At 54.0% G+C, this 10,557-nt stretch overlaps 1 protein-coding gene across 1 annotated transcript in view; it reads right to left on the reverse strand.

Moving 5' to 3' along the window:
- Window positions 1-3,617: 3,617 nt before the first annotated feature.
- The window catches only part of CHADL (chondroadherin like), a 7,481-nt gene continuing 541 nt past the window's right edge, over window positions 3,618-10,557 (reverse strand). Inside the window, exons 2-5 of the mRNA XM_027885025.1 lie at window positions 6,757-6,931; window positions 5,011-6,695; window positions 4,178-4,344; window positions 3,618-3,838 (exon numbers count right to left, since the gene is read on the reverse strand). Of these exons, the coding sequence (XP_027740826.1) occupies window positions 3,625-3,838; window positions 4,178-4,344; window positions 5,011-6,695; window positions 6,757-6,931 (2,241 nt within the window). The 3' untranslated portion in view covers window positions 3,618-3,624. The remainder of the gene's footprint in view (window positions 3,839-4,177; window positions 4,345-5,010; window positions 6,696-6,756; window positions 6,932-10,557) is intronic.

Here is a 10,557-nt window from a genome sequence, read left to right on the forward strand (position 1 = left end):
TCCCTCGACCTGCTGCCCAGGCTGCTTCTGATGCAGCCCAGGATCCACTTGGCTTTCCGGGCTGTGAGCGCACATTGCTGGGTCATGTCCAGCCTCTCATCCACCAGCACCCCCAAGTCCTTGGGGTGCTCTCGATCTGTTCATCCCAGAGTCTGGATTGATACTGGGGATTTCCCCCACCCAGGTGGGCCCACTTTCTGAGCTTGTCCAGATCCCTTTGGATAGCATCCAGTCCTTCAGGTGTGTCACTGCACTGCTCAGCTTGGTGTCATCTGCAAACCTGCTGAGGGTGCACTCGATTCCTCTGTCACTAATGAAGATATTAAATAACTCTGGTCCCAATATGGGCCCCTGAGTGACACCACTGGTCAGTGATGCCCACTGGGACTCTGAGCCATTGACCATTATCCTTTGGATGTGACCATCCAACCAATTCCTAATCCACCTAAGAGTCCACCCATCAAATCCATCTCTCCAGTTTAGAGAGAAGGGTGTTGGGGGGAACATGTCAAAGGCTTTGTAGAAGTCCAGAGAAAATACTTCTGTAGCCCTTCCCTTATCCACTGATGTTGTCACTCCATCATTAGGTTGGTCAGGCAGGAGTTTCCCTTGTGGAGCTGTGCTGGCCCGAATCACCTCCCTGTCTTCCATATGTCTTACCATAGCTTCTAGGAGGATCTTTCCATGACCTTCCCAGGCACAGAGGTGAGGCTGACAGGTGCTTCCATGCTACTTTTCCAGCAGTTGTCCATGTGGTAGAAGTCTTCCCAGCAGGAAGAGCCTGCAAGCACGATGCCCCCTGCCATTGGAGGAGGAAGGCTTTGTCAATAGCCTCCCCTTGACCAAGTAGCCTGTGGTAGACTCGGACCACAAGATTCCCTTTGTTGCCTCAGTCTCTGATTTTTACCCACAGGTTTTCAACATGCTCGTGGCTGTTCTTCAGAGACAGCTCTTCACAGTCAGTCCTCTTCATGTAGAGGGCAACCCCTCCACTTCTTCCCTTCCTGTCTCTTCTGAACAGCCCATAGCCATTGATATCCGCACTCCAGTCACGGGATTTGTTCCACCAAGTTTCAGTAATGGCAACAAGGTCATAACTTTTCAGCAGCACAGTGACTTCCAACTGCTGTTTGTTGCCTGTGCTGTGGCTTTGGTGTAAAGGCACCTGGGCTGGGCTATCAGCTGTGTCACCTTTGCAAGACTGCAGGTGTGCTCCACTGTGTCTAGTACTTCTGGGAGTCACCTGCAGAGGGGCCTCCTTAGCACCCTCTCCCCCTAACCTTTTCAAACCACCCCCCAAATTGCCAGGAATAAACCCAGTATCGCTGCCCCTCCCCCCTCACCTGTAGTTTAATAAAGCAACCCGGTTCCCTAGAAGGGGAATAAGAGGCATAACCACAACCATAAACACCCTCAGTGTGGGTTAACCCTTTGATTCCCAAGTTGAGGGGCAGTCAATCACTGCCCTTTTGGTGTGGCCTATTCCCCAGTAGGAAGCAATGGCACTTTGATCACCCCCCCCCCCCAAGTCCTTTAGTTTAAAACCTGTCTTACCGAACTGGCCAGCCTCCTGCCAAAGATCTCTTGCCCTTTTTAGGCAGGTGGATCTTATCCCCTCCTAATGGGCTACAATCATTAAAACACACCCCATTGTCATGAAAGCCAAAACCTCAATGGCACCAACCTCAAAGCTAGACATTGATCTGTACTATGCATCTTCATCTGTTATCATTTCTTGCTTTTGAACCCAGAACTGCAGAGGACTTGGAACATGATTTGCATTTTTTAGTTTTTTAACAGTCCTACTGTAAATTTCATCTGTGATTTATACCCTAAAGCCCTGTGAATTAAACTTGAGGAAGAGGTCAAAGGTTTGTGCTTTGCTTTCTGGGTCACTGAAATACCAGAGTTAGTCAAAATGGGGAGAAAAGGGCTGTAAAGGGTAGGTATAAATAAACTGGATTTAGGTTTGGGTTTTTTTTTTAAAGCATTCAATAGGGTTTTCTTGTGCACTCACCTCTGTCTACTTGCCAGTTCTGTGTAAGGGTTAAATATCACAAGAGCGCATCAGATAACTGAAGACAGGGAATGCCTTTACAGTTTTAGGGCAAAACTGTAACGTTCCTCTCTTTCCCCGGACTGGCCATCGAAGTTCAGGACAGAATTCAGGAAAGAATATGACAACAGTGATGAGAAATAGCTTTAAATCTCCTGTAGCAGGTTCCTGAGAACTTTCTGCAGGTAAGGAAGGGCCACTGCAGGGCCAGGCAGCTGCATGGCAAGTTCCTTGGCAAACCCTGGCACAAAATAGGGAATGGTGGCTGCAGAGGATGCTGACTCAGCCACAAAATGGCTGTCCCGGCCACGCACCCCTCCAGCTTCCAGGCAAGAGCTTGGGATGCCACAATACCTTTGGCTTTGCAGAATGGTTTGTGACCAAAAAAATAAGGTTGGCAAGCTAACTGGCTAGAAAACACAGGGTAGATACTGGAATAATTAACACAGTATTCCTCTTTTCCCTTTTCAAGAAGCAAATGGAGTCTTTAAAGGAAGAAGGAAGAAGGGGCTTGGCAGGAGCAGTGAAACACAAATGGAAAAACCGTGGAGGGTTTGTGTCAAACCAGACACAAGAGCTGGGTCATCCCTAGGTGACCCCCATGAGGACCCTGAGCTCCTGAGGGAACTGTGATGGAGTCATCATGGTTGGGGGAAGTGGAAGTTTTTATGGAAAGCATGTAGCAGGGCTTCCCTTAGGCTAGCTGCGCGTCGTGGTAGCTCTGCAGTAGGTTTCAGTGTGGGAGGATCTCATTTCAGGGCAAAGCCATTGCCTTTCTTTCTTCCCCTCTCTCTTGGGCTGACCTTTTCCCAGCCTTGTCAAACAGCTGGGCTTGTAGGGCCACCTCTCCTTAGAGGATGATAATTTCCAAATGCCTTTGGCTTGCTTTCACCTGTTTTTTTTTGCTGTAATAATTCTATGTTTAATGCTTATCTTTTAAAGCCTTTTCAATTTGTATAAACTTCACTCCAACCTAGGCTTCCATGGGAAAGGGTTTGGGCACTCTGCTTATGATGGCATCACTGATCCCATTTCCCCAGTCAGACCACTGATTGAATTTTGCAGGAAATAAAAAGGCTTCAATCTGCTTATGCTTTAATTCTGAGGAGCTGCTAGGAATTCAGGCAGTATTTTTACTGATATTTTTAATTTTTCTAGCGTAAGATTTGCACCAGTGCTGGATCTTACTGGTTGATGCTGGTTGCAGTTCTACCTGGGGCTCTTCAATGGTTTCAGAAGCTGTGAAAGCACAGCACGTTTAAAAACAAAAACAAGCTTGTGGAATCTTTCCACATGCCTGGAGGAAGCCTTGGGAAATAAAAACAAGTATTTGGCTTAGTTGTTTGAGTCATCAAAGCATGCTGCAGACCCTATGGAATGTGCCGCCGTGTCCTGCAAAACCAAATGCTGCGTCTTTGGCAAATCGGCATTGTTTTGGTAGCACCAGGCTCTCTCCTTTGAGCCTTGGGCAATAACAGTGTCTCCATGGTGGGGACAAGTCTGGAAAAAACTGCTCTCACCAGGGTGTGAGTGTGATCATGTTGCATCCCTCACACTTTAGCTCTGCTCTAGTTGAAGCCTCTGGCTGGAGATTTTCCCGATCTCTTTTTCTTGCTGGGCTTGCTTGCAGCCGCAGTCTTCTCAGGATTGGCTTCCCCAACCTCACCACGGCCCCAGCCAGGACAAGTTTGGAAAGTGGTGGAAAGCTTTACCTTCAGCCCCCGGGCTTCTGGAGGGGACCCACAGGTGGCTCCTACACGGAGGTTGAGTTTGTTGATCCACCTGGAAACGTGGCAGAAGATCAGGGAAAGAAATGCGATAGGGTGAAGGGAGAGGTAAAACTCTGCCTGTGAGTGGATGATCACTTCAAAGTCACTCCAGGTTGCTTAGGGTCTCACCTGGGTGACCTTTGAATATCTGCCTAACCCAGCTTCTGGCTGCTTTCCCCATACCAGGAAAGCGCAGTCTACATCCATCCTTGCACATAGGTGCATGCTCTATCACCACCTTGGGAGAGGACCCAAAATGGCCAGCGTGCCATGAGCTTGTGCCTCCGGCATGGTAGGGTCCAGCTGCCCCCCAGGTTGATCCCTGAGGCTGTTCCCCCATCACAGCACTCACCTGTGCAGGGGAAGGAGGTGGCAGTCACAGTGGAAAGGTACATCCTGCAGGTTGAGGATCTCCAGACCTGTGAAGTTGCTCATATTGGGGATGTTGCTCATTTTGTTGCTCTCCAGGTAGAGGCTTCTGATCTTGGGACCGAGGCCAGCAAAGGCACGGGGGGAAATCTGCAACAGAGGGAGGGTGAGTCAGGGGGTCCTGATGGGACCAGGGGAGCAAATCTCTGCCCCTGCACTGCTAATCAGCTTGGGAGCCTGTCCTGAACCTGAAGGTCCCACAAAAGAGCTGCTTTAAACAGGAGGGACTGCTAATTAACTCAAGCAGTTTCAGTCACATTCTGGGACTCAATAGACCCCCATTCAGTCTTCATAGAAAGAATGTGACATGCAGGAGGTGTCAGAGTGAGCCCTGGATGCTGTTAAGATACACAGTCTGTATGAGGGTGCTGCTAACACTTCTCTCTTGAGAGGATTGAGACATTTGGGGTAATAGCAGTGAAAAGTACTGCAGAACAGCTTGTAATAAGGAGGAGAAATCTGGCCAGGGCTGGGAAAAGGAGATGATCTGGGCCCCACTGAAATGGGGGGTAAATGTCCTTAAAGACTGGAGGAAGTAAGCCTGTCCCAGGGGAGCCATGGACAAGGTTGGAGTAAGGCAATTCTACAGCTGAATCTCTTCCCAGTCAGGCTATGGAGCATCTCTTGAAGCCTTGAGAATTTGAGGACATCTGTTTGGGTGCCCCTATAGGGGCCACCAGCCCTGGGCAGTGTGGAAGGATATGGGACCTGTGGAGATAATACCACTGCCCCTCAGGTGTCCTGTACTTCACTCACCTCCTCCAGGCCCATGTTGTCCAGGTACAGGTGCTGCAGACTGGAGGCCACTGGCAGGAAGACACCGTCCCCCATGCGCTTGATGGGGTTTCGGGACAGCTTTAGCTCACTCAGGGCAGATAGGCCCCGCAGGGCTGCTGTGGGCACCTCCACCAGGTGGTTTCCCTCCAGCTGCAGCTTCTCCAGCATCTTGGCAGGAGCCAGGGCAGCAGGGGCGATGTGCCTGATGGCATTCCCGGTGAGGTAGAGCCAGCGCAGCCCCCTGGCCCCGGCCAGGTCCCCCTCTGCCAGCTCCCTGATGGCGTTGTGCTGCAGGTGGAGGGAGATGAGGTTGGGAAGGAGCTGGAAGGCGCCTGCAGGCACACGGGTGAAGGCATTGCGGTCCAGGTCAAGGTAGGCCAGCTGTGGGGCCCCCTCAAAGGCAGCAGCTGCCAAGGTGGAGAGGTGGTTGTCGGTGAGGTACAGGTAGACCAGGCTCTCCAGCCCCCGCAGAGCCCCGGGCTGCAGCGCCCTGATGCCACAGCTCTGCAGGTGGAGGGACACCAGCTCCTTCAGGCTAGGGAAAGCATCCGGTGGCACAGTTCGGAAGGTGTTTTGGCGCAGGTCGAGAAGGCGGGTGTCCCCAGGGAATTCCCGGGGAATCTCCTGCAGGTCCCTGTTCGCACAGGACCCATGACGGAAATCGGAGGAGCAGGCGCACCCCCGGGGGCACTGCCTGCTGCTGGCTGCCCTTGGCTGCTCTGACGGTGTGGTGGGGTTGGGGGGAGGCCGGAGGCGACTGCATCTCATCTCAGGGGGCTTCAGGGAGTCGAGGGGCCGGCCTCGGAGGGCAGGGGGTGCAGCACAGGCACCCTCGGCCTGCACCCGTGCCCTCGCCAGCCAGTTGTGGAAGGGGCGTAGGAGGCAGGAGCAGAGCAGAGGGTTCCCATGCAGACTGACCCTCGCCAATCCCCCGGCCCCGGCCAGGGGTGGCAGCCCCTGCAGCTGGTTTTCGCGGAGGTCCAGCATGCGCAACTGAGGGCTGCGGGCGAAGGCGTCCGGTGCCACGTCCTGGAGGGAAGCATGGTCCAGGAATAGGTGCCTCAGCGAGGCCATGGCCAGGGCCTCCTCGGCCACGTAGGTGATGGGGTTGTGGCCCAGGTCCAGCCGGGTAGCCCCATCCAGCCTGGCCAGGGCCTCACCCGGCAATGCCTGCAGCTCGTTGTGGTCCAGGCTCAGCCTACGCAGGGCAGGCAGGGCGGCAAAGGCCTCGCTTCCCAGCACGTGGAGGGTGTTGTGGGACAGCCGGAGCCACCTGAGCACCTGCAGACCCTGGAAGACCATGTCTGGGAGGTAGACCAAGGCATTTGCCCTCAGGTCAAGGACAGTGAGGGACCCCAGATGGCCAAAAGCACCTGGTTGGATCTCCTCAATGCGGTTCCCCTCGAGGATGAGCTGCTGGAGGGAGGACAGCCCATCCAGGGACTCCTGGTAGAGAAGGGTTATGCTGTTGGAGGCCAGGTTAAGGTAGACCAGCCTCCCCAGCCCTCGGAAAGCCCCTTCCTCCAGCCTCTCCACCTTGCAGTGCTGCAGGTCTAAGTGTGTGAGGTAGGGGGTGGCAAGGAAGGCTCCTGCTGGGATGACCGAGAAGCTGTTGCCCCGAAGGTCTAGCTTTTTGGTGAGCTGTTGGCCACACAAATAAAACACTGAGTTATCCCAGAGCTGCCACACCTACCTTCTTTCCCCATCCCTTGACCTTTCCCTTGCCCACCTCTGGGATGGTGTCAGGGATGGCCACCAGGCTCCCATTGAGGCACAGGACGTGGGCACGGAGGTTGTCACAGACACAGGGTGCAGGGCAGCGGGCAGCCGCCGCTCCCCCCAGGGCTGCTGCCAGCAGGAGGAGCCCCCAGGGTAGCCTCATGTCGGAGGGCACCTGCGGCTGAGGAGAGACAGCAGTGAGGCCAGGAAAGAGGCCAGGCTCCCCTGCATCCCCAAACAGCGTCTCTGGCTTGATACACAGGGTGTCAAGAGGGCTGTTGTTGTGACCTGGTGGGGCAGGTCTCACTGCCTCTTGCTCTCACACTGTGATTTCACAGGTTATAAATGAGGAAGAGAGTGGAAGAAAGAAGATAAATACTTGGAATGAAAAGTGAAGGTAACATCTAGCAGGTCACTTAGGGGGAACTGGCTTGAAGCTGACACCCCCCCCCATTTTTTCACACAGTACTAACATGAGATCGCCTTGGTCTGTACAAGCTATCAATATCCCTCCTACAACTGCTTTTTTGGTAAGGCAAACAGGTACAGCCACCCAGGGGATGTGATCACAAAGGCTTCCGAGCTGCCACCCTTCTTTAGATGGCAAATGTCCCATATCCCCACCACCCTGGCCCCTTCCTGCCTCCTACCCTGCACGCTCCCTGCTTCCCCCCTCAAGCTATTCATAGCATTTTTTGGAATAGAACTCCACTGTTTAGCTGCAGGAAGGACGGGTGTTGGTTTTGGCTGGGCAGGAGTGAGCCCCTGGGGCGAAGGTAGCAGAGAGAGTCCAAGGCTGGGGCAAGCACAGAGGAGGCAGTAGGGCTGCAGGTATGACCAATGCACCCCCCTAAGCTCTAGGACAACATCAGTGGGGTCTGCAAGGCTCAAACCTGTGGAGCCACCGTGGTGCACAGCCTCTTGCCCACTGTGGCTCATCGTCCTCTGTGGTTCCATGCCCCACCTCTGCCCTCCTGCTAAGGGAGCAGGACACAGTCCTGCTGCAGCCCACACACACGCTGGGGTCACCCTCCTCCTGTGTACCCACCAGCAAGTGCCACCACTGCAACACCCCAGCTCAGTCCCCATGCTGTGCCTGGGGCACTGCCACATGCCAGGCATCTCCCCCCCACTGCCTCCCACACACCTGGGGGGTTCACACACCCGGGGCTGGGCGTACCTGGTTTTCAAGTAGTGAAGAAAGAGAAGAAAGCGTCCCCTGCCCTGTGTAGCAGCTGCCAGGCTCCTGCACCGGTGTTTGCTCTCCTTGCAGAAGCAAGAACTGAATGGGCCCCGTTGTGTTGCTTTCCCAGCAGCGCTCACTGGACGGAGCCAGAAACGTGGGAGGAGGGAAAGGAGGAGAGGGGGAGGAAGGGTAAGCCACCTCTGGAGAGAGGGCAGCAACCCAGACATTGCCTCCCCCTCAATTCACAGGGGGCTGGGAGCACCAGCCCAGCGAAGCCCAAGTGGGATTTGCACTCACTGTTTCCTGAGCTCTGCCTTTCCTTTCCTGGCTGTTAGTCACAGGAGTTATGGAGGTACAGGGCAGAAAGGTGACATCCAGCCAAAACTGCAATGGCAGCGGTAAGCTCAAGCAAAAGGGAACAGGCAGCTGACCAGGCTGGAGGGTTGTCAGAGAGGCCATGTTTAAAGCCCTCTGCTCTCCTCATTTTGCTTCTTTGCTTCTTTTGCAGATGCCAGGGGTGGCAGTGCCTGTGTGACACATCATTTTCTTGCAGAAGGGCATAGAGGCCATCGTTTTCCTCCTGGATTGTTGTTTCACTCTCTCAGGAAACGCAAGCAGATCTGCAGTCTGACAAAAATCTGGAAGATTTGATACTAATGTCTCTTTCCCCTTCAAGCCCTTCCCCTATTCAGCAATCTCAGCTGCCAGAATCAGTGTCCAATCCTGGTGCCACCTGTGGGTGATGGACATGCTGGCCAGGGTCTGCGAAAGCCTCCCTGTCACTGCATTGGGCTGCATCCTCTCTGTCCATGCAGTCTCCCAGAGGTGTTTAGTGCTCCTGGGACACAGGGTGACTTGATGTCATGAGCAGCTTGGAGGCACCAGCTCTCGTGCTCAGCTCCGCTCTGCTGTGCAGGGAGGGCCATTGGGAATGCAGGTCTCAAGGAGATGAATCTGCCACAGTCACCCTGGCACAAGTCACCCTGGGAAGCTCACAGCCTGTGCTGAATTACCATGACCCATTCTGGGGTCATGGTTAGCCTCAGGGAGGGCCAGGTGAAGGCGATGGTGCCTGTTTAATGTCACAGCCATAGTCCGGCCAGTGCTGGTGCCATTTGATGGTCTTCACCCTGTACCTGCTGGGTGCTGCCAGCACAGCTGGGCCCTCATGCCTCCTTGAGCTGCTCCCACATTCTAGCAGTGCTGCATCCAGTGTCCCAACTGCAGCCCAGCCGCACTGCCACTGGTCATGCTACCACCCAAATATCCTTGCAGCACCACCTCTTCCCCACACTGAACACTGGCTTCTTCCCAGACCTGCCAGCCATCACTGTCCTCTACCTAAGGGACAACAGGCTGGAATGGCTCCAGGCAGGCAGTTTCATGGGTCTGAGGAACCTCAACCACTTCCACCTGAACTCCAACCTCTCTGCCCCGCTGCTGGCACAGCACTTGGCACTCAGCATCTCGGCAGCAACCCCTTCCACCAGCCAAGGTGGAACCAACACTGCAGCCACCCCCACCCCAGCTCTGGTCACTGTCCAGCCCACTCTGCTCCTCCCTGCCTGGCCCCTCCCTCACCTCCCCTGGCCAGCAGCCCCCACCCTGCCTGGCCAACAACCTGGACAGCTACACCTCCCTGGCAGTGGCCTGGGCTCTGCTGGAGAACCATGGGGAGGATGAGGTGTGACACCAGGCACCGAGTGCCAACCTCTGCCCTTTCCCCAGCTTCACTCCAGGCTTTTATTTTGTTCATTTACCCAGCAAATATCTTGCCCACTTCAGCAGCTACAAGGCTGCAGAGAGGCAGCCAGTCTTTGCTCTCCCTGATGGGGCACACAACACGAAGGCAGCATACCTGAACTTCCCCGTGTTGGGGTCCAACTCACCTCTGTCAGGCCAGATACTTTTATTTCCTGCTAAATGTTTCACCTCTGCCTGAAAGGAGCCAGATTCCATTGCTACCACTGCAGGGTTTCACTGCTCTCAGATGCAGCCAGAACTGCTCCATGCAGAGAAAGCTCTGCACCAACCACTGCCGTCTTGCTGGGCTTAAAATGCTCGAACTAAAAATATATCTGACAACAGCAGTGCGTTTGGGGGAAACGGTTGCACAAGACAGGACAAAGCAGCACTGGAATAACCTCAAATTCCTCCAGAGCACAGCTGGGACCCTCTGTCCAGAGTCATCCTCTCAGAGCAACTTCTATTAGAAACCAGAGTTAGCAATTCCCAGCCTCTTTCCCCTGCCCCCCTCCTTAATCCAAATGCATAAAGGGCTCTTGAGTCCATGTTTTACCTAGGAGTGAATCTGTCTTCTGCAGAAACTATCACTTCTACCTTCACGCACCTTTTTCCTACAGACATCTAATCTTGACACTAAATACCAGGCCCAGGAAAATCCTTTTTCTAAATATTGTTTGCTCATGAAAAAAAAAAAAAAAAACAAACCTGGAAGAGATCAACCTCCCACACTTGTCCTGCTTCAATGGCTTGGCAACTCAAAGCTTGTCGCCCAGGTTTTCCCCACGACCTGGTCCAGGGGTCCTTGTGCAAGCAGCCTTTCCAGGTTCCTTGCACACAACATGCTCCATGGGACCTACTGCAGGTGGCCTCACGTA

The sequence above is a fragment of the Empidonax traillii genome, unplaced genomic scaffold, assembly GCF_003031625.1.
Source record: "Empidonax traillii isolate 1590-97213 ecotype Southwest subspecies unplaced genomic scaffold, ASM303162v1 scaffold159:size1039807, whole genome shotgun sequence".
NCBI classification, from domain to species: Eukaryota; Metazoa; Chordata; class Aves; order Passeriformes; family Tyrannidae; genus Empidonax; species Empidonax traillii.